This window comes from Salmo salar, chromosome 02, assembly GCF_965601325.2.
Source record: "Salmo salar chromosome 02, fSalSal1, whole genome shotgun sequence".
Lineage (NCBI taxonomy): Eukaryota > Metazoa > Chordata > Actinopteri > Salmoniformes > Salmonidae > Salmo > Salmo salar.
Window position 1 is genome coordinate 57,820,831 of NC_138292.1, and position 26,406 is coordinate 57,847,236.

A 26,406-nucleotide genomic window follows, 5' to 3' on the forward strand; every position below is an offset into this window, starting at 1 on the left:
AACAATGAGTGCAGTCTAGGAGGCCACTCCTCTGGATCTAGCAAGCTAAAAGTGGAAGTCAAATGGCTATGATACGAAAGGTCTAATTATAAACGCTCATGCATTGATGATTTATCTTTTGCAAATGAATTGGTGGAATTTATATTCTATCCTGTTCTTTTCTATGACATTACATTTTATGAGAGACACATGGACTGCTGAATCACCAAATGTATGTTTTAAAGTGCAGTCACAGAGTGTGTGAGGGTCTGTGTAATTACTCTCGTCCAGGATGTTTTGACCATGTGGCACGGTCTGGAGTAGAATAGAATCTGAATCTTTATTTCTTATTTTGCTCCCCTAATTTCCTTAGTCACTTTAATAGCACAATGTTAGATTGTTTCTTCCCGAGCCAAATTGAACTGAAATTGACACAGCTTTTAAGTTGGCGAAGACTGGGCGGTGAGATGCCAAGAACAGACTGAGCAGATCAGGTGCCCAGCACTGCCCACAGCCATTGGCACAAGTGGTCAGATTTTTATTCTGTGCACAAGTCATCCAATATTTTGCCAAGACATGCAGTGAAATCAACATAGGCCTTGAATAGTAAATGTTTATTATTGCCTAAGCTATTAGGGATGTTATTACCATGCTGATTCTTGCAACTAATCAATCCATAGCCTGTTATACAGCCTTCAATCAATAAAACTCAGCAACAACAAATATAGTCTTGTATTGAATTAATTTCCCCCAATCAATGTCAATAATAGGAACAATTTGGATGTTGTAATATTTAGGCTACTATGCAAGTCACTAATTGCAAAGTAGCCTAGCATTCTGAAATGATTAATTATTTGTTTTATTTTGTGTGTATTTTTTTCGTATAGCTAGATATTACTGCACGGTTGGAGCTAGAAAACACAAGCATTTCGCTGCACCTGCGATAACATCTGCAGATCTGTGTATGCGACCAATAAACTTTAATTTGATTTCTCTCTCTCATCACTTCAAACTACAGGGAGAGAAAAATGGGGGGAGGGAGAGGGAGACAAGGGACACACTGAACACAGAACGCATAGGATTTGCGGAAGTGAGCGGGTGGGGCTTCGCTGGGAACCGGAGAGAGATAGAGATAGAGATAGCGAGAGAGAGAGAGAGAGAGAGAGAGTGGTCAGACTTGTGAGGCTTTTTATTCTAACAAATGAGACCGTATGTTTGACCCCGGGGTTCGCCTGCTTACAACAGCAAGCTGGATATATTTATGCGTGCACTCGCTCGGTCTTCGTTAGAATAGAAATGGATGTCGTTTTTTTGTAGGTGCTTATCTGTGCGATAATGAAAGAACGCTTTAAATAGTTTATTCGCTCGTAGCCTATTTATGGTAGATAGCGCTTTGGCCTTTCTTTATTACATGACAACGGGGATCCATCAAACGGCGGTAGCTATGTGAAGCGTTGAAATCGTTTATTCCCTTTCGTGAATTGAGGAATAATTATGAACAACGCGCAAGATATGTCTCCCGATTTTGTCTTGATGCGCCTGGTTTCCGCGGCCGAGGATGACCGCTTGGACGAGGAGAATGGGAATCTGTCGTCGGGTGGAGTGGTGGCAGGACTTGGTAAAGAGGTCTTGGCTCATAGCAACATGAAAGGGGGCTTGGAATTCTCCCGAGATCCCAAGACAGGCCTCGCGCATTCTGGCCATCTCTCCTCGCTGAACAATGCACAACAGAGCGGCGGAACGGCGGCACCTGACACCGGGGTGATGGCGACTAGACCGTCGGTGTCTATTCCTCCTCCTCCACAGAGCGCCATGGAGGCCAAGGGCTTTGAGTTCACTCACAGAGGCGGCTTACGGCCTCAGCTCCTTGTGTTTCCTAACATATTGAGGGATGGTGAGGAGATTTTAGACCGTAAATCCGACGGTCGGAATCAGTCGAGGGAACATATTGGTTTGGACAAGACCTCCGGCTCTGTCTCCGACATAAGCGGAGGCATCAATAACAATACGCTCCTCGCCGGCGACGCGCAACAGCAGAACCATCTGTCCCAGAGCTGGGGTCTGCATCCCCGGGTGGCATTATCCACGGTTGCTGCCGATATCGAGGGAGGTGAGCTATGTCATCGGCACCGTTTGATCACCAACCCATCAGACTGGCCTCCCTTATCGGATAAATCCAATCCTCTCACCATGATAGAGTCGAAATGGGGGTGCACAACTGGGGAACTGCCCGACGGCCCAGTGTTCGACCTGGCCAGAAGGTTCGGGGAGCTGGGGCTCGGCGCGGTACCCAAGATATTATTCAAGGACGGGGAGATGCCCCAGTGCTCGTGTCAGGGCGCACATGGGCCGGCACCGGCGGGGATGGGGCATGGGGATGACCCGACTGAGACTAGCGATGCTTTGTTGGTGCTGGAGGGGCTGGGGACTGGGGACGTGGCCAGCCTGGGTATCACTGGCTGCCCGGAGGACGATTCGGATGAAAGTCGAGCACGTCGAGTTCAAAAGATGTCCGGTGCATTTTCTCTCAGTAGCTTTCAAGCAGAGTTGACCAGACAGATGGAAGGGGTGGCTGGAGAACCTTGTTCGTCGGCGCACGGTGACGCACAAGTATGTAGCCTGCATGGAAACGCACCTAACCCAACTCAACCGAGCCCGGGAGATACAGAACAGAATCCGAAGGTGTCGACATTACCTGGGGCCTCTGCGGCTACACCAAGCTCGGACCGACCTGTCAGTCCAAACCCTAGCCAGGCATCAACACCCCGGAAGCGGGCAGACAAGTGCGTCAGTGCGCCCCGGACTCCAACCGGTCGGGGAAGCGATGGAGAGAAAACACTAAAAGTTCCAGGGAAGTCCAGAAAGGGCTCACTTAAAATACGCCTGAGTAAACTTTTCAGAACTAAAAGCTGTAGTGGTTCCAATAGCCTTCTGGATAAGAGGCCATCAGTGGCCTATTCAATATCGTCCGCTGGAAGTCTGATGGATATGGCCAGTGCAAGTGGTGGGGAGCATGACGTGGACAGGTAAGGACTTCAACACTTTTAAGCATTGTGAGTAATAACTGATTGTATGGCTATAATTTATAGTAGGCTATAGAGGTCAACTCATTTATTGATTGATCACAGTGCCAGGGAATATTGTAGAGCCTATCCTAAAATAGAATATTTTCTATCAGGATATTATAGACCCATGACTGTCAGAATATTTTCTAAATCCGTTTTTTTCTAAATCTAGGCTATCTAGCTAATATCTATTTTTCACCCTATCACCTCTATATTCCATCCCTCTATAACTTATTTCATTCCTATTTTGTTGTCTTTCTCTTGCCATAGCCAACCCAGAATGACCAGGGCCCAAAGTGCCTTCTCTCCTGCTTCCTTTGCTCCTTTCACTGGTAAGGGGCTCTACCATTTCTTGGCTGAAGAGGCAACCTCTGGTCCAAGAACTCATGTCTCTTTAGTGGCATCACTTTCTTCCTCTATCATTTCCTTTCTCACATTCCCTCTCTCACTTTCTCTTTCCTTCTTTCCATTTCTGGGTGCAGGTGAAACTGTTTCATTGGTGGATGTGGATATTTCGAGGAGAGGGGCGAACACTCCGCACCCTCCCACGCCCCCACCTCCGCCACGCAGAAGTCTCAGTCTATTAGGTACTTTACCTCCTTTCTTTCTCTGTGTTCTTTCTCTCTATGTGTGTCTCTGTAGAGTAGTCTATTTTTCTCTGTGTGTTTCCTTGTCCATCCCTTTCTTGCACGCATCTCTTTTGCCTCTGTTTCTACCTGTAGGCAAAAAAAAACACTAAAAATGATTCCTGCATACCCTCACTCACCCTACTCTCCTATACCCACCGTATTACCTCCCTCTCCTGAAAGCTATATCACAGTATGCAAACATACCCATTCTGTTCTATGGTGATGGAGAGCCTAATAGCTTTACACCATCTCTGATCCCCACGGCAACACTCACATCAACAGCCATAAGTCTGAGGGACTGTTGTATTGTGGCCTTATAGACCAGTGTTTCTCAACGTTGATCCTGGGGACCCACCCTCTCGACCTATCAGAATTGAATGTTCAGCCAAGCAGTGGTACAAGGACAAACCAATTTACTGAATGTCACGTTGAATCACCCATTTCTGGCAACCTAAAAATATAAAATTAAATCGGATGTCATTTTGATTTGTTAATTACCCTAGAATACTTCAAGGAGTACATTAAAAAAAAGAAGATGTATCAAAAAACTAACAGTACAAAAAAGTTGAGATGAGAACTTCACATCACAGTGGGTCCAGAGGGGCGGAGTTGAGAAAGCCTGTGGTATAGACCCCTCCCTGGTCTGAACCCCCCCCCCCCCTGCTCTGTTCCAGATGACATAGGTGGGCCGCAGCCTGGTCCTTTCCTAGTGAGTGTTATGGGGGCCTCCCTACAGTCCCTCCCCCTGCCTCTTCCTCCTCCTCATCCCTCCCATGCCACCATCCAGCATAGTATCAGCCTCAATGGTAAGACGCCAATGAGCAGAGAGCTGGGAGCTGTGCATGGGGCAAACGGTGTCGTCGGGGGATAGAGCACGTAATGGCCAGAGCTAAGACTCTGAAAAGACCATAATACAAAACAGTATCAATATGATATATTTATAATGCTGTATTTCTAAACATGTGTGAATATATCAGTAATCATAAGCATGTATAACATCTGCAGTTGTGAATATATATGTAACATAAAACCTGTATGCCTGTCGGCCAATGCCTAAGTTCGTAGAGTGATATGTTGTGACGTGTTGTGGTGAAGGTTGTATAATTGCCCTCAGGTCAAACACTGTACGTTCTTGTATTCAGGAAAGACTATACAGACCAATCAGCGTGGAAATGAATCGTGAAGGTGCATGGTGTGCGGTCGCGAACCAATGCTTGTCCAATCTTTTTATTATATGCCTTGAGAATTAGTATTTGTGGCACTTGGTCTGTCTAAGCAGTCTTGCTCAAATTGAACACTGTTATCATCTACTAGTATCAAGTCCTAACTTGAGATCTATGCGTGTGACTTGAACTTTGCAACTCCCATTTATACCAAATGCAATGGTTTGGGCTACACATTCATATCATTGTGTCTAACTGAATATTTCTCTATTTGTTTCAGATGCATTCCTCCGGGCCCTGCCTCACTCCACCTCTTCACAGCTCCTCTCAGCTCCTCCCCCTTCCAGGTTGGCCCCGCCCCCAAGGCTCTGTCCTCTGAGGCGGCCTGAGGCCAGCAACTTCACCGCTAGTCTGAGAGAGCTGGAAAAGGTAATTGCGACACACTCAACGACACTCGCAAATACACATACGCATTGACTGAATGTAGGCTCACTACTAATCGATTGGGTTACATACTAACAAATAGGTACAAATATTTAATTGATGATAACTGCCTTTGTGTGTGTGATAACAAACCTTTAATTGATGATAACTTCCTCATGACATTCAATCAGTTCTACGTTTATATTTGATTCTACGGATGGTGTGTGTATGTGTGTGTGTGTGTGTGTGTGTGTGTGTGTGTGTGTGTGTGTGTGTGTGTGTGTGTGTGTGTGTGTGTGTGTGTGTGTGTGTGTGTGTGTGTGCGTTTGTGCCTGTGTGTATGTTTCTATGATATTCGTTCATAATCGCCTACATGTCTATCCCCAGTGTGGCTGGTACTGGGGTCCTATGAACTGGGAAGATGCAGAGATGAAGTTGAAGGGGAAGCCTGACGGGGCGTTCCTGGTGAGGGACAGCTCTGACCCCCGCTACATCCTCAGCCTGAGCTTCCGCTCCCAGGGAGTCACACACCACACGCGCATGGAGCACTACAGAGGTGAGTTACACACACCACACGCGCATGGAGCACTACAGAGGTGAGTTACACACACCACATGCGCATGGAGCACTACAGAGGTGAGTTACACGCACCACATGCGCATGGAGCACTACAGAGGTGAGTTACACACACCACATGCGCATGGAGCACTACAGAGGTGAGTCCTGTGTACTGTAAATACGCAGAAACGCACACAGTCAGTCAATCACACAAATATAAATGTTGTAGCTACTCACTCAGTCATTATGTTTATTAACACACGTACACACACACACACACACGAAGGCAGGCACGCACACACACACATGCACTCACACAGACACACACATGCACACAGAGCAACGTGGTGAGTCACCCGCACACAAAGTGGATGAACGACAAAGACATGCTCGCAAATATACATGGCATACGCATAAAGCACTTCTAACAGGATTTACTCACATACAGACACATTCATCATGCAGTATAAATATATGACAGACAGAAAGCATGCAGTTAATTATATTTCTATTTTACACATACTGCACATATCAGCCACCCAACCCACGGGGTAGTTGAGAAAAACAAGTTTGATACATGACATATGATAATACATGCCTATAACAAGTAATAAAGCATTATACCTGAACACTTTAAATAAAGTGGTACCACAAGGTTCTATTTCATTCTCCTTTAAATGGTATGTACGTGTGAGTGTTCGGTGTAACCTTTAGATGTGTGTCCCTTCCATGTCTCCATCTATAGGGACATTCAGCTTGTGGTGTCACCCCAAGTTTGAGGACCGATGTCATTCTGTGGTGGAGTTTATCGAGCGAGCCATCATGCACTCCAAGAATGGAAAATTCCTCTACTTCCTGCGATCACGTGTGCCAGGTAAAAACGGCTCCCATTCCTACACGGCCTAACCAATTAGATGTTTATGTGAACTACCACCTAGTGTAGTGGTTAGAATGACAGTAAGCATAGCATACAAGGTTGCTGAGAGGTTACGAGCATCTGTATTGGTTGTTTGTGCTCATTCGTGTGTGTGTGTTCCAGGGCTCCCCCCTACCCCAGTGCAGCTGCTCTACCCAGTGTCCCGGTTCAGCAACGTCAAGTCCCTGCAGCACCTCTGTCGCTTCTGCATCCGACAGATGGTCCGCATCGACCACATCCAGGAGCTGCCGCTGCCCAAGTACTGCCATACTCAATTTATCCAAATATTTATTTAGTCATTCATTTTAACCTTGTATTTGTTTTCTTGGAAATAGTTGTTCGTGAAATAGCATTCTCTCCTGAGCTTTGACAGAAATGCCTCAGCATATTATTTTAGTCTAAATAAATAAATCAGGGAAATAATCTTTGATTGCTGACAGACTAGACATGGATGATGTGCTTTGAGACCAAGTGAAAAGTGCTATATATAGCAGCTGTACTTTAATGCAATCCATCATCATCCTTTCCTTTCTTTTACGGAGAGTGTTATACACAGAGAGAATACTACCTCGCATGCCTAACATAATGTAAATGTATCTTTTTGCATAAGGGGTTAATCATTTGACCTCTCCCTCTCCAGACCACTGATCATGTACCTGAGGAAGTTCTACTACTATGATGCAGAGGAAGAGATGTACCTGTCAATCAAGAGCATTCGACCAGGGGCTGGAGTAGAGCAAGAGGTGGAGTCTCAGACGTAACTGGAAGAGGTGTCTGCTGGTCTGCCAGTCTTCCAGCATCAGCCAATCAAAGTCCTCGGGCACCCTCTGTATCCAGTCAGCTGCAGTCAAAGGGATCCAGATGACCCCGCCCTTCTCTTGACTTTGACCAATGAGAGTGGAAAGGGACAGAAGTGGAATGCTGGAAAATTGTCCATACGGAGGGCACACATGGAGCAGGGACAAAAAAGGACACAGCCTCATTGAGAACGGACTGGAGAACGGACTCTTCTAGCCTGTAACAACCTGAAAACAAAAAAACAACTTGAACCTAGACTTTAAATCAATCCCTAAACAGATATTCACTGTACCTATGAACTGAAGTTGATGCACTGGTCCATTTGTACTACTATTTTTTCCAGTTATCATAATTTCCTTGTTTTCTTCCCTCCTGTTGCTATGAGGGTTGTTGGACTCCAATTGGCCCACAAGAGGCCATAGTTGATCTTTGTTTGTTGGTTTTAATTGTCAAAAAATCCCTGATTGTAACTTGCTCATCATTCTGTTCCTCCGTACCCCAAGCTGGCCACAGGCTCAGCATTTTCAGTAAAAGACAAAAGATATGGCTTCCCTCTTTTGCACAATCATTTTTAATTGACTGAAGTAAAGTGGTAGTAGGTGCCAGGCGCACCGGTTGAGTGTGTCAAGAATTGCAACGCTGCTGGGTTTTTCACGCTCAACAGTTTCCTGTGTGTATCAACAATGGTCCATCGCCCCAAAGGACATCCAACCAACTTAACAAAACTGTGGGAAGCTTTGGAGTCAACATGGGCCAGCATCCCTGTGGAACACGTTTCACACCTTGTAGAGTCCATGTCCCGACGAATTGAGACTGTTCTGAGGGTAATGCACACCTCAATCCACACATACAGTTGTAGTCGGAAGTTTACATTTAAATTCAGTTTTTCCCAATTCCTGACATTTAATCCAAGTAAAAATTCCCTGTCTTAGGTCAGTTAGGATCACCACTTTATTTTAAGAATGTGAAATGTCAGAATAATACTAGAGAAAATTATTTATTTCAGCTTTTATTTCTTTCATCACATTCCCAGTGGGTCGGAAGTTTACATACACTCAATTAGTATTTGGTAGCGTTGCCTTTAAATTGTTGAACTTGGGTCAAATGTTTTGGGTAGCCTTCCACAAGCTTCCCACAATAAGTTGGGTGAATTTTGGCCCATTCCTCCTGACAGAGCTGGTGTAACTGAGTCAGGTTTGTAGGCCTCCTTGCTCGCACACACTTTTTCAGTTCTGCCCACAAATCTTCTATAGGATTGAGGTCAGGGCTTTGTGATGGCCACTCCAATACCTTGACTTTGTTGTCCTTAAGCAATTTTGCCACAACTTTGGAAGTATGCTTGTGGTCATTGTCCATTTGGAAGACCCATTTGCGACCAAGCTTTAACTTCCTGACTGATGTCTTGAGATGTTGCTTCAATATATCCACCTAATTTTCCTTCCTCATGAAGCCATCTATTTTGTGAAGAGCACCAGTCCCTCCTGCACCAAAGCACCCCCACAACATGGTGCTGCCACCCCCATGCTTCACGGTTGGGATGGAGTTCTTTGGCTTGCAAGCCTCCCCTTTTTTCTCCAAACATAACGATGGTCATTATGGCCAAACAGTTCTATTTTTGTTTCATCAGACCAGAGGACATTTCTCCAAAAAGTACGATCTTTGTCCCCATGTGCAGTTGCAAACCGTAGTCTGGCTTTTTTATGGCGGTTTTGGAGCCTTTCAGGTTATGTTGATATAGGACTCATTTTACTGTGGATATAGATACTTTTGTACCTGTTTCCTCCAGCATCTTCACAATATCCTTTGCTGTTGTTCTGGGATTGATTTGAACTTTTCGGGGGAGAAAAATACGTTAATCTCTAGGAGACAGAACGCGTCTCCTTCCTGAGCGGTATGACGGCTGTGTGGTCCCATGGTGTTTATACTTGCGTACTATTGTTTGTACAGATGAACGTGGTACCTTCAGGCGTTTGGAAATTGCTCCCAAAGATGAACCAGACTTGTGGAGGTCTAAAAAAAAAATTCTGAGGTCTTGGCTGATTTCTTTCATTTTTCCCATGATGTCAAGCAAAGAGGCACTGAGTTTGAAGGTAGGCCTTGAAATACATGCACAGGTACACCTCCAATTGACCCAAATGATGTCAATTGGCCTGTCAGAAGCTTCTAAAGCCATGACATAATTTTCTGGAATTTTCCAAGCTATTTAAAGGCACAGTCAACTTAGTGTATGTAAACTTCTGACCCACTGGAATTGTAATACAGTGAATTATGGGTGAAATAATAATCTGTCTGTCAACAATTGTTGGAAAAATGACTTGTGTCATGCACAAAGTAAATGTCCTAACTGACTTGCCAAAACTGTAGTTTGTTAACAAGAAATTTGTGGAGTTGATGAAAAACGAGTTTTAATGACTCCAACTTAAGTGTATGTAAACTTCTGACTTCAACTGTACATAGTGACACATGACCACTAACACACACATGCAGGCCTTCATGAGGGAGGGGGGAGGGGACGGCGCAACTCAATATTAGGAAGTTGATCCTAATGTTTGGTACACTCAGTGTATGTCAGTTCCCTGTGTGGGTGTTTTTGCGGTATGATGAACATGGCCCTTTCAATCCATACAGACTGATGTAATAATTAAGTAGTAGTGTAAACAGCATCAAGGTCAAATGTTTTTACTCTATCATACACTCTTGATAACTAAACCACCAATGACAACACCCACCCTGTTGTATAGTCGTCGGGACAAGAGGCATGCAAAGCATAAAGGCAATGTCAATCTTAACACAGAATAATTTTTAACACTTGCACTTGACAAAAACATCAACTCATCCTGTAATTTTAACTGCTTTGCTTTTTAGTTCCCCCCCCCACCAAACATATGCTTATTTCATAGTGCCCTTTTTTCATTGTTATCCTTTTCGTGCACACACACACACACACACACACACACACACACACACACACACACACACACACACACACACACACACACACACACACACACACACACATACACACACAGGACTCCATTAGCTTGCTAAAAGTCCATTGGAATGAAAACCATTTTTAAAGGAAGACAGTATGGAAATAGAGAGAATATGGATATGCCCTTGTAGATTTGGATATGTTCAAGCACTTTTTATATTTGTCACGAACATACAGTACACACACACACACACACACACACACACACACACACACACTCACACACACACACACACACACACACAGGAAGGATGATTTTAAGAGAACAAGGACTGCTCATACACACATGCTCCTATGTTGAGGGCCAACTTAATGGATGGACAACACATGAACTTGACATCTAACTATGCCAGCAGTATTGGTCATTTGCCTCTATAGAGAATCCAGTTGTGTAAATGGGTTTGTGATTATATATTGAAATAGGAAATTGGATAAGAAGGCCCAGCAGGTCTACACTAAGGGTTTAATAATTTGATATTTTCAATTCTGAGCTGAATTTTTTGTATAATTGTTTTACTGATTGTGTTGAAATGGAAATGACCCTAACCATGAACTGGTCTCTTGTTGCTGACTGGTTTCAAATTCTTGCCCAAACTCTATACCCATCAAACTCAACTCTGGACCTTGAAGCCAGTTCCACTGCTTGTTTTCATTGTTCCCCTTTAATCAGGGACTGATTTAGACGATGTGGTAAAATTAATGATCAGGTAGAACAGAACACTTGCAGGCTCTGGACCTTGTAGGGTGAGTTGAATAACCCTGCTCTATAGGCGTATTATCCATGTCATATATCAAATCAGCCTAAAAAGGGTAGGCCACCAGGTGCTAGTGTAAAGTGGCTATATAATGTTTTAATAAGCAAAAATACACGTCTGATAGTTCCCCTAGACATAATTGTGCAAGCTTGATAATAAGCCTATTTTGCATGCACTCGATGATCGCGCTACTACACCTGTAATAGACGACTAATGACTGGGATATTCACATAGATGTAGGTGAGTATTTAGAAAACATGCACATGTTATTACTATAGATTACCTGAGGATCTACATCACTACAGATCAGCTGTAATTTAGTTTGAGTGACAGAAACAAGTTTGTAACAGCTTGCCCTGTGCCCTTATCAGCATTGCCTTCATACCTAGTCATCCGTAAGCCTTATTGTGTGTTGACTATGACAGACAGAGTATAGCCTATCCATTCTAATAACATACTGTATCTGTGCTTTTTTCGTAGGTATTATCTGAATCAAATGGTTTAAAACAAGCTCATTGATCAAAATGGATGTCATTCTGAGTTTGACCGATTTGTCCCATAGAGCTCTTATTGGACATTATAGACGTCATTTAAATGTAAAACCATTATAATAGGCCCTTTGCCTGGTCTACCTTTTCCCTTAAAACCCACCCCATTGACCATAATCTATATACTCCATTGGTTAAAATAGCGTCCATCGACGGTTGTGTGAGGTTTCAAGTTTTTCATTGGCTAAATTGAATTTCAATCACATTGAGAGCTCGTGTCTATTGGTTGGCCTGGGCCTCCTTCATTCAACAGTAGCGCGTGGATTGGTCCATGAGCGTGGGCGGAATCTTCCAGGGGCTTGCTCTTGAAGGCTCACGGAGAGCGAGTGTCGTCATGAGCGGTGGGTAGGAATTAAAACATTGGTGTTTATATTACATTGTACTTCGTAAAACAATTTGGTCTGTGTTAAACAAAACACATCGAACCGTTTGTGCTGGAAATTCCTTATGCTTGAGGTTGAGTAGGAGCATTCTGCAAGCCAGCTATGCACTTCCGGAAAGGGCTGCCTTTTTTTCAGTATCAAAGAGTTTGATTTGCTACGCGTATCTAGCTTAGCATACTAGCCAGTGAAGCTGAATCCTGTTTGTAATTCCAGCTACCGTTAGCTATACATTGATGCTAATCATTTTCGATATTTCACATTAAAACAAATTCCACATGCACGTATCGCAATGGGCTGTCTGTTCCACTCAGTTTGAAAAATCAGCTGCACGAGAAAGTATTTGCAATGCTAGCTAATTGTTTCATTTCTGACTGCCAGTTAGCCAGCAAACCATTTAGCTTGCAATAAGCTATCTGTGTAGGTTTGATGGCGGTGCTATTTTCAGGCCGCGCTCCAAAAAAAATTCTAAGCATGAAATATTAGATTTTAAAGAGACAGTCACATTGGTCATGATCGCAATTGACCCCAATAATGCACAGTCCATATTATTCGTATAGTCCAATTTTTGTTTTGATACTCTCGCGATACATTATCATGCTTGAGCTATTTGTGAGATTGCGTGAGAAGTCAGCAAGGTACAGTAGTCACAAACTCACTGTACACAAGTCGTAGCCCTCTGCTGTTCCTATTTGCTAGCTAGCATACTGTACTTTTGTGTAGGGCCTTTTAATTCTGTACTTCGTATACGAGGAGTTGTAGTTGGCAATGTATGTGTCTATCTTTTTTTGGCATAGACCCGCCCTTTTAGTACGGATTAAAGGTCACGCAATTTACACCAAAGTCTGATGTGACTGGCATTCACGGGGTGGTAGCTTGCCAGCCACAACTAATCTATTAGAGTTGCAGTGCCCATTTTCCTTTGAGTACTGTGTCTTAATTGAATGCCTTTGCATGCGTTTAGGGCAAAACAGCTCCCTCGGATTTAATAATTTCCTGAATCTCTGCAGCAGAGGTATTGACAGTGACCCACATTATTTTTGGTACTTGAAATGTGTTAGACTATTTACTGTATATGCAATGTGTGTTTCCATGTGTGTTGCAGATCAACAGAACAGTATGGCCACCACTGTTGCTGTCAGTCCCAGCGAGTATCTCCAACCCTCTGCCACTTCCTCTCAAGTGAGTCACAGCTAGACTACTTCCTGCTTGTTCTCGGATGTGTAAATATCACCCAGTGGCGTCTTAAAAGTAACCAAGGGGTTCATTATTTGACTAAAGCTTGAATACTGAGTCCAGCAATGCCATCCTACTGTGAATCATGAAGTTTGCAGTTTATGTATTTTATTGGTAGCCAATGATGAGATGTAGCTTAACCTCCTGTATGTTAAGTGTGTTCCACCTAGGGCTGTGTGAAATTCACGATAACTCTTTATTTGTTTAAAAAAATATATATATTCCAAGCTTTGTTGCACAAGTCATTCCACTTCAAAAAGCACAAGAAAGAGCTTTGACACCCACCATCTGATTCTTCAGAAATCATTTCTGTAGTTAGAAACTGATAAGATTAGCATTCCTGAATGTTTTGTTGCAATATAATTTGATATCTGAGAAATAAAGTCAATTGATGGCACAAAATTGCCCATTTTGATTTATAAGATACATATCTTCAATAATTATAGTACCTAACATCGAATTTGGACCATAATTCTTCCTAACAATGAGTAAGACATGAGGAATCCAATAAAATTATCAAAAGCCACCCACAGACCCCCCACGCCAAGCCCACCCCAACAAACAGTATACAGTCTCAGTTATCTATCTCTAACAAGTAGTATGCTTGGAGTATTGTTTCTTCAACGTTTCTAATATATAATATTACCGTTAAAAAATGTGGGGTCACTTAGAAATGTCCTTGTTTTTGAAAGAAAAGCATTTTTTCCCCATTTTAAAATAACAGTAAATTGATCAGAAATACAGTGTAGACATTGTTAATGTTGTAAATGACTATTGTAGCTGGAAACGGCAGATTTTAAAAACTAAAATGGAATATCTACATAGGCATACAGAGTCCCATTATCAGCAACCATCACTCCTGTGTTCCAATGGCATGTTGTGTTAGCTAATCCAAGTTTATAATTTTAAAAGGCTAATTGATCATTAGAAACCCCTTATGCAATTATGTTAGCACAGCTGAAAACTGTTGTACTGTTTAAAGAAGCAATAAAACTGGCCTTTAGACTAGTTTAGTAGAAAGAGGAGTGGGAGATGTTGTGTGTGAGAATCGGGTGATGTTTTTTTCCGATGTTCAGAAAAATTAGCCATTGAAGTCGCTTGCATTCTTTACCATATATTAGTGTGAAAGTACCAAGGTTTTTCCTGTTGCCGCTGTTCCTTCTACTGCCACCACACCCTTTTATCAATTTTGCTGGTCTCTTGTGTTTCAAATCAAATTTTATTAGTCACATGCGCCGAATACAATAGGTACCTTAGGGTAAAATACTTACTTTACGAGCCCCTAACCAACAATGCCGTTTGAAAAAAATATGGATAACTATAAGAGGTAAAAGTAAAAAGTAATTAAAGAGCAGCAGTAAAATAACAACAGTGAGAATATATACAGGGGGGTACCGATACAGAGTCGATGTGTGGGGGCACCGGTTAGTTGAGGTTGTATGTACATGTACAGTCGTGGCCAAAAGTTTTGAGAATGACACAAATATTAATTTTAACAAAGTTTGCTGCCTCAGTGTCTTTAGATATTTTTGTCAGATGTTACTATGGAATACTGAAGTATAATTACAAGCATTTCACAAGTGTCAAAGGCTTTTATTGACAATTACATGAAGTTGATGCAAAGAGTCAATATTTGCAGTGTTGACCCTTCTGTTTCAAGACCTCTGTAATCCTCCCTGGCATGCTGTCAATTAACTTCTGGGCCACATCCTGACTGATGGCAGCCCATTCTTGCATAATCAATGCTTGGAGTTTGTCAGAATTTGTGGGGTTTTGTTTGTCCACCTGCCTCTTGAGGATTGACCACAAGTTCTCAATGGAATTAAGGTCTGGGGAGTTTCCTGGCCATGGACCCAAAATATTGATGTTTTGTTCCCCGAGCCACTTTGTTATCACTTTTGCCTTATGGCAAGGTGCTCCATCATGCTGGAAAAAGCGTTGTTCGTCACCAAACTGTTCCTGGATGGTTGGGAGAAGTTGCTCTCGGAGGATGTGTTGGTACCATTCTTTATTCATGGCTGTGTTCTTAGGCAAAATAGTGAGTGAGCCCACTCCCTTGGCTGAGAAGCAACCCCACACATGAATGGTCTCAGGATGCTTTACTGTTGGCATGACACAGGACTGATGGTAGCGCTCACCTTGTCTTCTCCGAACAAGCTTTTTTCCGGATGCCCCAAACAATCGGAAAGGGGATTCATCAGAGAAAATGACTTTACCCCAGTCCTCAGCAGTCCAATCCCTGTACCTTTTGCAGAATATCAGTCTGTCCCTGATGTTTTTTCTGGAGAGAAGTGGCTTCTTTGCTGCCCTTCTTGACACCAGGCAATCCTCCAAAAGTCTTTGCCTCACTGTGCGTGCAGATGTACTCACACCTGCCTGCTGCCGTTCCTGAGCAAGCTCTGTACTGGTGGTGCCCCGATCCCGCAGCTGAATCAACTTTAGGAGACGGTCCTAGCACTTGCTGGACTTTCTTGGGCACCCTGAAGCCTTCTTCACAGCAATTGAACCGCTCTCCTTGAAGTTCTTGATGATCCGATAAATGGTTGATTTAGGTGCAATCTTACAGGCAGCAATATCCTTGCCTGTGAAGCCCTTTTTGTGCAAACCAATGATGATGGCATGTGTTTCCTTGCAGGTAACCATGGTTGACAGAGGAAGAACAATGATTCCAAGCACCACCCTCCTTTTGAAGCTTCCAGTCTGTTATTCAAACTCAATCAGCATGACAGAGTGATCTTCAGCCTTGTCCTCGTCAACACTCACACCTGTGTTAACGAGAGAATTACTGACATGTCAGCTGGTCCTTTTGTGGCAGGGCTGAAATGCAGTGGAAATGTTTTTTGTGGATTCAGTTAATTTGCATGGCAAAGAGGGACTTTGCAATTAATTGATATTCATCTGATCACTCTTCATAACATTCTGGGTAGCCATTTGACTAGATGGTCAGGAGTCTTATGGCTTGGGGGTAGAAGCTGTTTAGAAGTCTCTTGGACCTAGACCGCTTGCTGTGCGGTAGCAGAGAGAACAGTCTATGACTAGGGTGGCTGGAGTCTTTGACAATTTTTAGGGCCTTCCTCTGACACCGCCTGGAATAGAGGTCCTGGATGGCAGGAAGCTTGGGCCAGTGATGTACTGGGCCATTCGCACTACCCGCTGTAGTGCCTTGCGGTCGGAGGCCGAGCAGTTGCCATACCAGGCAGTGATGCAACCAATCAGGATGCTCTCGATGTTGCAGCTGTAGAACTTTTTGAGGATCTGAGGACCCATGCCAAATCTTTTCAGTCTCCTGAGGGGGAATAGGTTTTGTCGTGCCCTCTTCACGACTGTCTTGGTGTGATTGGACCATGTTAGTTTGTTGTTGATGTGGACACCAATGAACTTGAAGCTCTCAACCTGCTCCACTACAGCCCTGTCGATGAGAATGGGGGCGTGCTCGGCCCTCCTTTTCCTGTAGTCCACGATCATTTCCTTTGTCTTGATCACCTTGAGGGAGAGGTTGTTGTCCTGGAACCACACTGCCAGGTCTTTGACCTCCTCCCTCTAGGCTGTCTCATTGTTGTCAGTGATCAGGCTTACCACTGTTGTGTCCTCGGCAAATGATGATGTTGGAGTCATGCTTGGCCACGCAGTCGCGGGTAAACAGGGAGTACCCCTGAGCGGCCTCCGTGTTGAGGATCAGCGTGGCAGGTGTGCTGTTGCCTACCCTTGCCACCTGGGGGCGGCCCATCAGGAAGTCCAGGATCCAGTTGCAGAGGGAGGTGTTTAGTCCCTGGGTCTTTAGCTTAGTGATGAGCTTTGAGGGCACTATGGTGTTGAACGCTGACCTGTAATCAATGAACAGCATTCTCACATATCTCTTCCTTTTGTCCAGGTGGGAGAGGGCAGTGTGGAGTGCAATATAGATTGCGGCATCTGTGGATCTGTTGGGGTGAAATGCAAATTCGAGTGGGTCTAGGGTTTCTGGGATGATGGTGTTGATGTGAGCCATGACCAGCCTTTCAAAGCCCTTCATGGCGACATACGTGAGTGCTAAGGGTTGGTAGTCATTTAGGCAGGTTACCTTGGTGTTCTTGGGCACGGACTATGGTGGTCTGCTTGAAACATATAGGTATTACAGACTCGGTCAGGGAGAGGTTGAAAATGTCAGTGAATACACTTGCCAGTTGGTCAGCGCAGCGCATGCTCGTAGTACACGTCCTGGTAATCCGTCTGGCCCTGCAGCCTTATGAATCTTGACCTGTTTAAAGGACTTATTCACATTGGCTACTGAAAGCATAATCACAGTCGTCTGGAACAGCTGGTGCTCTCATGCATGCTTCAGTGTCAAAGTGTGCATAGAAGTCATATAGCTCGTCTGGTAGGTTCGTGTCACTGGGCACCTCACGGCTGGGCTTCCCTTTGTAGTCTGTAGTAGTTTGCAAGCCCTGCCACATCCAACGAGCGTCGGAGCCGGTGTAGTATAATTCAATCTTAGTCCTGTATTGACGCTTTGTCTGTTTGATGGTTTGTCGGAGGGCATAGCGGGATTTCTTATAAGCATCCGGGTTAGAGTCCCGCTCCCTTTAAAGCGGCAGCTCTACCCTTTAGCTCGGTGCGGATGTTTCCTGTAATCCTTGGCTTCTGGTTGGGGTATGTACGTACGGTTACTGTGGGGATGACGTCATCGATGCACATATTGATGAAGCCGATGACTGAGGTGGTATACTCCTCAATGCCATTGGATGAATCCCGGAAAATATTCCAGTCTGCTAGCAAAACAGTCCTGTAGCTTAGTATTTGCGTCATCTGACCACTTCCGTATTGGACAAGTCCACTGGTACTTCCTGCTTTAGTTTTTGCTTGTATGCAGGAATCAGGAGGATATAATTATGCTCAGATTTGCCAAATGGAGGGCGAGAGAGAGCTTTGTACGCGTCTCTGTGTGTGGAGTCAAGGTGGTTTAGATTTGTTTTCCTTCTGGTTGCACATGTAACATGCTGGTAGAAATTAGGTAAAAAGGATTTGTTTCCCTGCATTAAAGTCCCCGGCCACTCTGGTTGAGCATTTTCTTGTTTGCTTATGGCCTTATACAGCTCGTTGAGTGCGGTCTTAGTGCCAGCATCGGTTTGTTGTGGTAAATAGACATCTACGAAAAATATAGATGAAAACTCTCTTGGTAAATAGTGTGGTCTACAGCTTATCATGAGATACTCTACCCTCAGGCGAGCAAAACCTCAAGACTTCCTTAATATTAGATTTCGCGCACCAGCTATTATTGACAAATAGACAGAGACCGACACCCCTTGCCTTACCGGAGGCAGCTGTTAAGTCTTGCCGATGCACAGAAAACCCAGCCAGCTGTATATTATTCATGTCATCGATCTGCCACGACTCGTGAAACATAAGATATTAGAGTTGTAAATGTCCCGTTGGTAGGATAGTCTTGAACAGAGCTCATCCAGTTTATTCTTCAATGACTGGACATTGGCCAATAGGACGGATGGTAGAGGCGGGTTACCCACTCGCCGACGAATTCTCACAAGGCACCTGGACCTGCGTCCCCTGTATCGGTGTCGCTTCTTCATGCGAATGACGGGGATTTCGACCAGGTCTGGTATCAGCAGTAAATCCGTTGTGTCCAACTCGTTCCACCCCTAACCATTTGTCTCTCTCTCATCCTGTACAGGACTCCCAGCCCTCCCCACTGGCCCTCCTGGCCGCCACCTGCAGTAAGATCGGCCCCCCTGCCGCTCAGGCCCCTGTGAGCGCCCCTCTTGCCCAACCCCAACCTCGCCGTCTCCTCCCCATCAAGCCCGCCCCCATCGCCCCTGCCCCTCCCAAAAACCTGGGCTTCCTGTCCGCTAAAGGAAATGTGATCCAGCTGCCAGCGGGCCTGGGCTCCAACAGCCCCGGCACCCCCATCGTCCTCACCATCCAGCAGAGCCCTGGCCGCTCGAATCAAACATCCAACATCCAGTACCAGGTGATGCCGCAGCTGGGAGGCACACAGACCATCCAGATGATGCAACAGGGCGGACAGATCCAGCTCATCCCGGGTACCAACCAGGCCATCATCACCACGCCCATGACGGTCCCCCAGCCGCAGCCCGCTACCGCGCCCATCACCCCGCAGAAGACGGTGGCCATCAAGCCGTCCCCCAGGGGGAGGAAACCCAATGCCGCCAATGTGGTGCGGCTGCCCAGCGGGCTCACGCTGCCCCTCAACGTAGCCACCGGAGAGGAGCCAGCAGCTGCTCCTCCCCCTCCAACGAAGGGCAGACGAGGAAGGAAGAAGCTGGTGGCAGCAGCCCCTCCACCACAGACCACCTCTCCGCCCCCCGAGCAGATGGAGACGATATTGTTAGAAGCCGGGGAGAATATTATTCAGGTATGTTTGTTGTTCTGCTGCATTTGGTGTAGGGTCAACCATGACTTGTGGACTAGTTCACTCGCTTGATTGGGCTACAAATGGGTACTAATTACTGAATGTGTCTACAATGCTTGTGAGTGAGTGTAAATGTGTAATGAATTCATCTGTATTTCTCAAACTCAAAATGCTATGCTTTACATGAGGGATAGCCTACTCTATCACCCCTTCAACCTCTAATATTGTGGTCCCTGTATGAGTAAGTGTTGGACAGATTTAGGTCTGTGCCTCATTGCTGCTCTCTCGGTGTTCTCCCCAGGCGGGTAACCAGCTCCTGATCGTGCAGAACACCGGGTCAGGCCAGCAGCAACTGGTGCAGCTGGTGCAGCAGAAACAGGAGCAGCAGGTGGTCCAGATCCCCCAGCAGGCCCTGAAGGTGGTGCAGGCCGCCTCCGCCACCCTGCCTCAGGTCCCCCAGAGACAGCCTGCACCCAACCTGCAACCAGAGCCCACTCAGGTACACACACAAGTTGTTAGATATCATCAATGTAGCTCTCTCAGCAAACTGACAGATATAGGAGTTACTCAGAGTAGTTAGTTAGGATGCGAGGTGATTTGTAGATAGGTCAGTCTGAAGTTGCCAATGTAGTCATGCACACAGGCCACATACACAATACTCTTACAGGTGCTGCATGCACACCTCCTCTACACTCACTCCAGGCTACCCACATGTTTATTTTTTTTATTTTTGTATATGTAACCTTTTTAAATAGGCAAGTCAGTTAAGAACAAATTCTTATTTACAATGACGGCCTACCAAAAGGCAAAAGGCCTCCTGCGGGGACGGGGGCTGGGATTAAAAATAAAAGTATAGGACAAAACACACATCACGACATGAGACAACACTATATAAAGAAAGACCGAAGACGACAAGACAGCATGGTAGAAACATCACATGACAACAACATGGTAGCATCACAACATGGTAGCAGCACAAAACATGGTACAAACATTATTGGGCACAGACAACAGCACAAAGGGCAAGAAGTTAGAGACAACAATACATCACGCGAAGCAGCCACAACTGTCAGTAAGAGTGTCCATGATTGAGTCTTGATTGATTGCACATGTGCTTTCCAAACAGCTGAAATATAATGAAACCATAAAAGTGGAAGTGGGCCTTTAATACAGAAATGTGTCCTAATCTGACAGACTTGTTCCATGTTAGTCTGACTCCCCTGTGCTCCTCTCAGCTGCTGATCAAAACGGCATCAGGCGAATGGCAGACTGTGCAGCTCCAGGAAACCACAGTTTCCACGCCCTCCAGCATGGTCACCACCACCCTGTCGTCCGTGGGGGCCACCAAGCGAACACTGGCGGGGGGCAGGAAGGAGAGGACCCTACCAAAAATAGCTCCGGCGGGGGGAATGATAGCGTTGAACGCAGCCCAGCTCTCCTCGGCGGGCCAGGCTGTGCAGACTATAAACATCAACGGGGTCCAGGTGCAAGGAGTGCCCGTCACCATCACCAATGCAGGAGGGGGGGTGTGTGTGTGTGTGTGTGTGTGTGTGTGTGTGTGTGTGTGTGTGTGTGTACTGTATGTTCGTGACAAATATAAAAAGTGCTTGAACATATCCAAATCTACAAGGGCATATCCATATTCTCTCTATTTCCATACTGTCTTCCTTTAAAAATGGTTTTCATTCCAATGGACTTTTAGCAAGCTAATGGAGTCCTGCATGTGTGTGTCAATGGTCATGTGTCAGTATGTGTGTGTGGATTGGGGTGTGCAAGTCAATGTAAAGTAGGTTTATATATGTACAATATATGTTTATTATACATGTGCAATATGTTAAAGTTTCTCTACTGTTCTTTCAGGGCAGCAGCACCTGACAGTGCAGACAGTGCAGGGCGGGGCCCTCCAGCTGGGCGGCGTGACTTCCCAGGGCCACCAGGTGCAGATGGAGCAGACTCTGGCTCTGGAGCTCCAGGGCCAGCCTGGGGAGAAGAAACGCCGCATGGCCTGCACCTGCCCCAACTGTAAGGACGCAGAGAAGAGGCAAGTGGCTCTTACTAGCAAACTAGAGACAGGCCTGAGCACCTGGTGGAAAAAGCATGATATACAGTATAAACCCCTATTTTTTTTTTACCAAAATGGAAAGTTTTGGTTGATACAAACTGATACCTGTATGGCAAAAATGTACCCTTTTGTGAGATTGGGGCAGGGAAACAACCAGGATTGCAAGCAACGACTTTCCATCTTCCTGCTATTAATATCTGTGCACCAAGCAGAAATATACTGAATACACTACATGACCAAAAGTATGTGGACACCTGCTCGTCAAATATCTAATTCCAAAATCATGGGCATTAATATGGAGTTGGTCCCCCCCCTTTTGTGATATAACAGCCTCCACTCTTCTCAGAAGGCTTTCCACAAGATGTTGGAACATTGCATTAGTTAGGTCGGGCTCTGATGTTGGGCGATTAGCCCTGGCTCGCATTCGGAGTAACTATTTATCCCAAGGGTGTTTGATGGGATTGAGATCAGGGCTCAAGTTCTTCCACACCAATATCGACAAACCATTTCTATATGGACCTCGCTTTGTGCATGGGGACATTGTCATGCTGAAACAGGAAAGGGCCTTCCCCAAACTTTTGCCACAACGTTGGAAGCACAGAATCGTCTAGAATGTTGTATGCTCTAGTGTTAAGATTTCCCTTCACTGGAACTAAGGGGCCTAGCCTGAACCATGAAAAACAGCCCCAGACCGTTATTCCTCCTCCACCAAACTTTACAGTTGGCACTATACATTGGGTTAGGAAGCGTTCTCCTGGCATCCGCCAAACCCAGATTCGTCCGTTGGACTGCCAGATGGTGAAGCATGATTCATCACTCCAGAGAACACACTTCCAATGGCGGCGAGCTTTACACCACTCCTGTCAACGCTTGGCATTGCGCATGGTGATCTTAGGCTTGTGTGCGGCTACTCGGCCATGGAAACCCATTTCATGAAGCTCTCGACGAACAGTTCTTGTGCTGACGTTGCTTCCAGAGGAACTCTGTAGTGAGTGTTGCAAACGAGGACAGACGATTTTTACGCACTACAGCACTTGGTGGTCCCGTTTTTTGAGCTTGTGAGGCCTACCACTACCCGGCTGAGCCGTTGTTGCTCCTAGACGTTTCCGCTTCACAATAACAGCACTTACAGTTGATCTGGCCAGCTCTAACAGGGCAGAAATTTGAGGGACTGACTTGTTGGAAAGGTGGCATCCTATGACAGTGGTACGTTCAAAGTCACTGAGCTCTTCAGTAAGGCCATTCTACTGCCAATGTTTGTCTATGGAGATTGCATGGCTGTGTGCTTGATTTTATACAACTGTCAATAACAGGTGTGGCTGAAATAGCCAAATCCACTAATTTGAAGGGGTGACCACGTACTTTTGTGTGTATATATAGTGTAGTTAAGTTTGTGTTTTCTGTGTTGTGCAGGCCCGGCGAGGTAGGGAAGAGGAAGCACATCTGTCACATCCCGGGCTGCGAGAAGACATTCCGGAAAACGTCCCTCCTCCGGGCCCACGTGCGCCTGCACACCGGCGAGCGGCCCTTCGTCTGCAACTGGGTTTTCTGCGGCAAACGCTTCACGCGCAGCGACGAGCTGCAGCGGCACGCCAGGACACACACAGGTCTGTCCACCGCAGGAGACACGCTGATACACACTGTAGGATGAATGTAGGTCAGTCTGCAACACACACTGGGTCATGTTCAGTAAGGAGCACCGTAGCAAACGTTTTGCAATGGATATTGACAATCCTGTGTTCTTATTGGACAAGTTCAGATAGTACCGCCCCTGTTTTCAAAATGTTTTCCACTTACTGAACACACCCCAGGACACACACACAGGAGGTACGTACACAGCAAGGTTAGCACAAGTCAGTCGACAATACTCCATATGCCAAATCATTCTGATACACCATTGTGTTCACCACATGTCAGGACTCAAGCAGTACAGTAACATACAGTATGTTAGTTTTGCTGAAGTTTCCAGGACTCAAGCAGGCACTCAGATTTGTAGCAGAGATTCCCTTGCAGCAGAGAAGAATGGTATTGCTCTTTCATAGTTTTGTGTTATGCAGGAAAATTAAACCACACATTTATTCTGTCTTTTCCTTGCAGGAGACAAGCGCTTCGAGTGCAACCAGTGTCAGAAACGGTTCATGAGGAGCGACCACCTCACGAAGCATTACAAAACACACATTAACACCAAGAACTTGTGAGCTGTGCTGTATACCGACTGTATACACAGACATGCCCTAATGAACTAAACCCCATAGAGGGCCGCAGGAGAGGATGCCAAGAGGGTAGTCTCATGATGGGTGAACCCCAAAAAGGCCCCATACGCCCTGTTCTCCTTACTCCCCCCTCAGAGGCTTCGTAGCCTGGTGTACATACCAGTCCTCCTCCACGGACTCAACTGTTCCGGTCAATTTATTAATGATAAAATATATATAATTACGGACAGCAGGCTTACCTACGTAGGCAGAATGCGTAGAACAGCGAAAGGCGGTCTCCCGGAAAGATAGACAAGCGTGGCTGCTGTGTTCTGATGACCTCACGCTCAGCACCATATCCAGTCACAAGGCCTGAGGGAGGAATGAGTGCAAAACGGATAGATTTAGTCTACCAAAGTACCCGAGCCCAAAGAAGACTCCAGCCACTCTTGCCCCTTCTTGTTTTTTCATGTTTTATTATTTTCAATATTAATAATAACAAATATTATTGTTGTTGAAGCTCCAGAATAAGGTTTTTTCAAAGTTGATCCTCAAGCCCCATGAGTATCCAAGGTACTTTTTTCAGTCATACAAATCCTATTCAGTAAATTGCACATAGCCTTTTACATGGTTTGAACAGTATTTGTAATTCTATTCTTGTTCAATATCAAAGTAATATTATAGATTTTTCAACAAATAAATGATTTGGTTGGAATGAACCTGCATACCTTTGAGGCCTTGGTGACCACTTTGAAACCTTACACAGTTCCAGACTCTGAAAACCCAAGTTGGCTAAAGATTTTGTGTATATGCGTACAAACATGCATCCACACATACATGGGCAAATATAGATATTTATGATGTTCAGACATAATACCCTTTTCGGGAGTTTTTTTGTAAATCAAAGATGAATATGTAAATTAGGTTTTGGCATTTTTTGTTTGGGTAAAGAGTTACACATTTATTTTGAATACAGACTCCCTCCTAATGAGTTTAAATGTAGTGCATTGCTATGTGTATATCATTATGATATGAACTAAATATGTTCCAAATATTGGTCTGGCATGACAATCATGCCATAAGATGCAAATAATCGACATTAAAATGCTTTCTCGGGCCTGTCACAACTTATAAGAAGTCATAACTTTTTTATTATGATCTACATTAAGATCCGTTTGAGGCAAATATGTTTGATAAAACATTTCCGATTGGTATGACATAAAAATTGACAAGCTATCTGCTATTATTTATCTAGAGTTTCTGGTGTTTGAATTCCTTTAACACTCAAGGAAGAACACCTGCGCTAGACCTTTACTCGTAGTATTACAATACGTTCTGTTCAATGAATACATATTGACTGTTTATGTAGCTAACTGCATAACAGCATACATTTTTTTTATATTTTTCTTTCAAATATTTAATCAACTAATCGGAAAGATTTATAAATGTCCCCCAACAAAAAAAATGGTCCTCATGCATTTTAAAATGAGATGAACATTTCATTGAATAACCAATAGAAAAATTGTGTCCAGTATGTTTGGATGCCTAAACTGGGCCTTGGGGACGGAAAGAAAGTCCTGCTCATATTTATGTTTGTATTGTATGTCCTGAATGTGTATATACAATGTGTCTGGGAGACACAGTAAAATATAGGATAAAAAGTTACACTGCCTTGTATTTTGGCCGGCCTGGCCAGAGCTGAAGGAAGTGGTTCTGTACAGTGTGAAAGGAAAATGAGTAATGTGACATTGTATAGCTTCATTCCTGCTTTGTACACCAATACTTCTAGATGATCCCTTTTCTATCCAATTTAAAGTTGCCTTAAGACAGTTGCACCCAGTATTTAAAGAGATTTCTGTCTAATTTCCAGGGAACGGCATTTGTAGAATTCCTTTTATTTTTGTCTAACTTATGTTATGTAATGCCGATGTTTATGTGCACTGACTTGAGCCCAGGTTGAAAATGTGTGATTTTTATTTGATTTTTAAGTAATGATCAGTGGATGAGTTTTTACCTAAACTGAAAAGGTCCTAATGTTGGTCTCAGTTAACCAGGTGCTTTTCCCTCTCTAAACCTGATCTACTACAGTAATAGATACAGATCCTGTGTGTGTCTGAAATGGCACCCTAATCCCTATATTGTGCACTACTTTCAACCACAGTTCTATGGTCAGAAGTAGTGCACTATATAGGAAATAGGGTGCCATTTCAGACTTCCTTTGTTTAACAGGAGTCCTCAGATATCCAGCTATTGCCCATCTTTTATAACTTGTATTAAGGCGCTTACTACAGGTGCTTGCTCCTTTTTTACAGTAACCCACCCCCTCAATAAAGCATTCAAACTGTA

At 44.6% G+C, this 26,406-nt stretch overlaps 2 protein-coding genes across 6 annotated transcripts; both read left to right on the forward strand.

Annotated features, from left to right (window-relative positions):
* Positions 1-1,102: 1,102 nt before the first annotated feature.
* Positions 1,103-8,078, forward strand: LOC106587647 (suppressor of cytokine signaling 7). 2 transcript variants are annotated; one of them, XM_014176224.3, is made up of 9 exons: positions 1,103-3,005; positions 3,315-3,376; positions 3,527-3,631; positions 4,348-4,479; positions 5,117-5,265; positions 5,647-5,815; positions 6,563-6,691; positions 6,857-6,992; positions 7,374-8,078. In XM_014176224.3, the coding sequence occupies exons 1-9, from the start codon at positions 1,474-1,476 to the stop codon at positions 7,492-7,494; spliced, it is 2,535 nt and encodes an 844-aa protein (XP_014031699.1). In that variant the 5' UTR covers positions 1,103-1,473; the 3' UTR covers positions 7,495-8,078. The 2 variants fall into 2 exon arrangements, with proteins under 2 accessions (XP_014031699.1, XP_014031708.1); XM_014176233.3 differs by lacking the exon at positions 4,348-4,479.
* A 3,984-nt stretch (positions 8,079-12,062) lies between these two features.
* LOC106587625 (transcription factor Sp2) lies at positions 12,063-26,406 on the forward strand. Of its 4 annotated transcripts, none has more exons than XM_082965328.1 (8): positions 12,063-12,167; positions 13,312-13,388; positions 19,108-19,809; positions 20,108-20,305; positions 21,042-21,332; positions 21,672-21,847; positions 23,282-23,475; positions 23,966-26,406. In XM_082965328.1, the coding sequence occupies exons 1-8, from the start codon at positions 12,098-12,100 to the stop codon at positions 24,064-24,066; spliced, it is 1,809 nt and encodes a 602-aa protein (XP_082821454.1). In that variant the 5' UTR covers positions 12,063-12,097; the 3' UTR covers positions 24,067-26,406. The 4 variants fall into 4 exon arrangements, with proteins under 4 accessions (XP_082821454.1, XP_082821460.1, XP_082821457.1 ...); XM_082965334.1 differs by lacking the exon at positions 12,063-12,167 and adding an exon at positions 12,174-12,844; XM_082965331.1 differs by lacking the exon at positions 12,063-12,167 and adding an exon at positions 12,851-13,221.

Bases quoted from the DNA above. Each gene is read 5' to 3' on its own strand.
- LOC106587647 (XM_014176224.3), top strand. From the start codon at position 1,474: ATGAACAACGCGCAAGATATGTCTCCCGATTTTGTCTTGATGCGCCTG. The intron at 3,632-4,347 runs GTACTTTACCTC...GCTCTGTTCCAG, and splicing joins CAGAAGTCTCAGTCTATTAG to ATGACATAGGTGGGCCGCAG. The intron at 6,692-6,856 runs GTAAAAACGGCT...TGTGTGTTCCAG, and splicing joins CCTGCGATCACGTGTGCCAG to GGCTCCCCCCTACCCCAGTG.
- LOC106587625 (XM_082965325.1), top strand. From the start codon at position 13,161: ATGCGTTTAGGGCAAAACAGCTCCCTCGGATTTAATAATTTCCTGAAT. The intron at 13,389-19,107 runs GTGAGTCACAGC...CATCCTGTACAG, and splicing joins CCTCTGCCACTTCCTCTCAA to GACTCCCAGCCCTCCCCACT. The intron at 20,306-21,041 runs GTACACACACAA...TGCTCCTCTCAG, and splicing joins TGCAACCAGAGCCCACTCAG to CTGCTGATCAAAACGGCATC.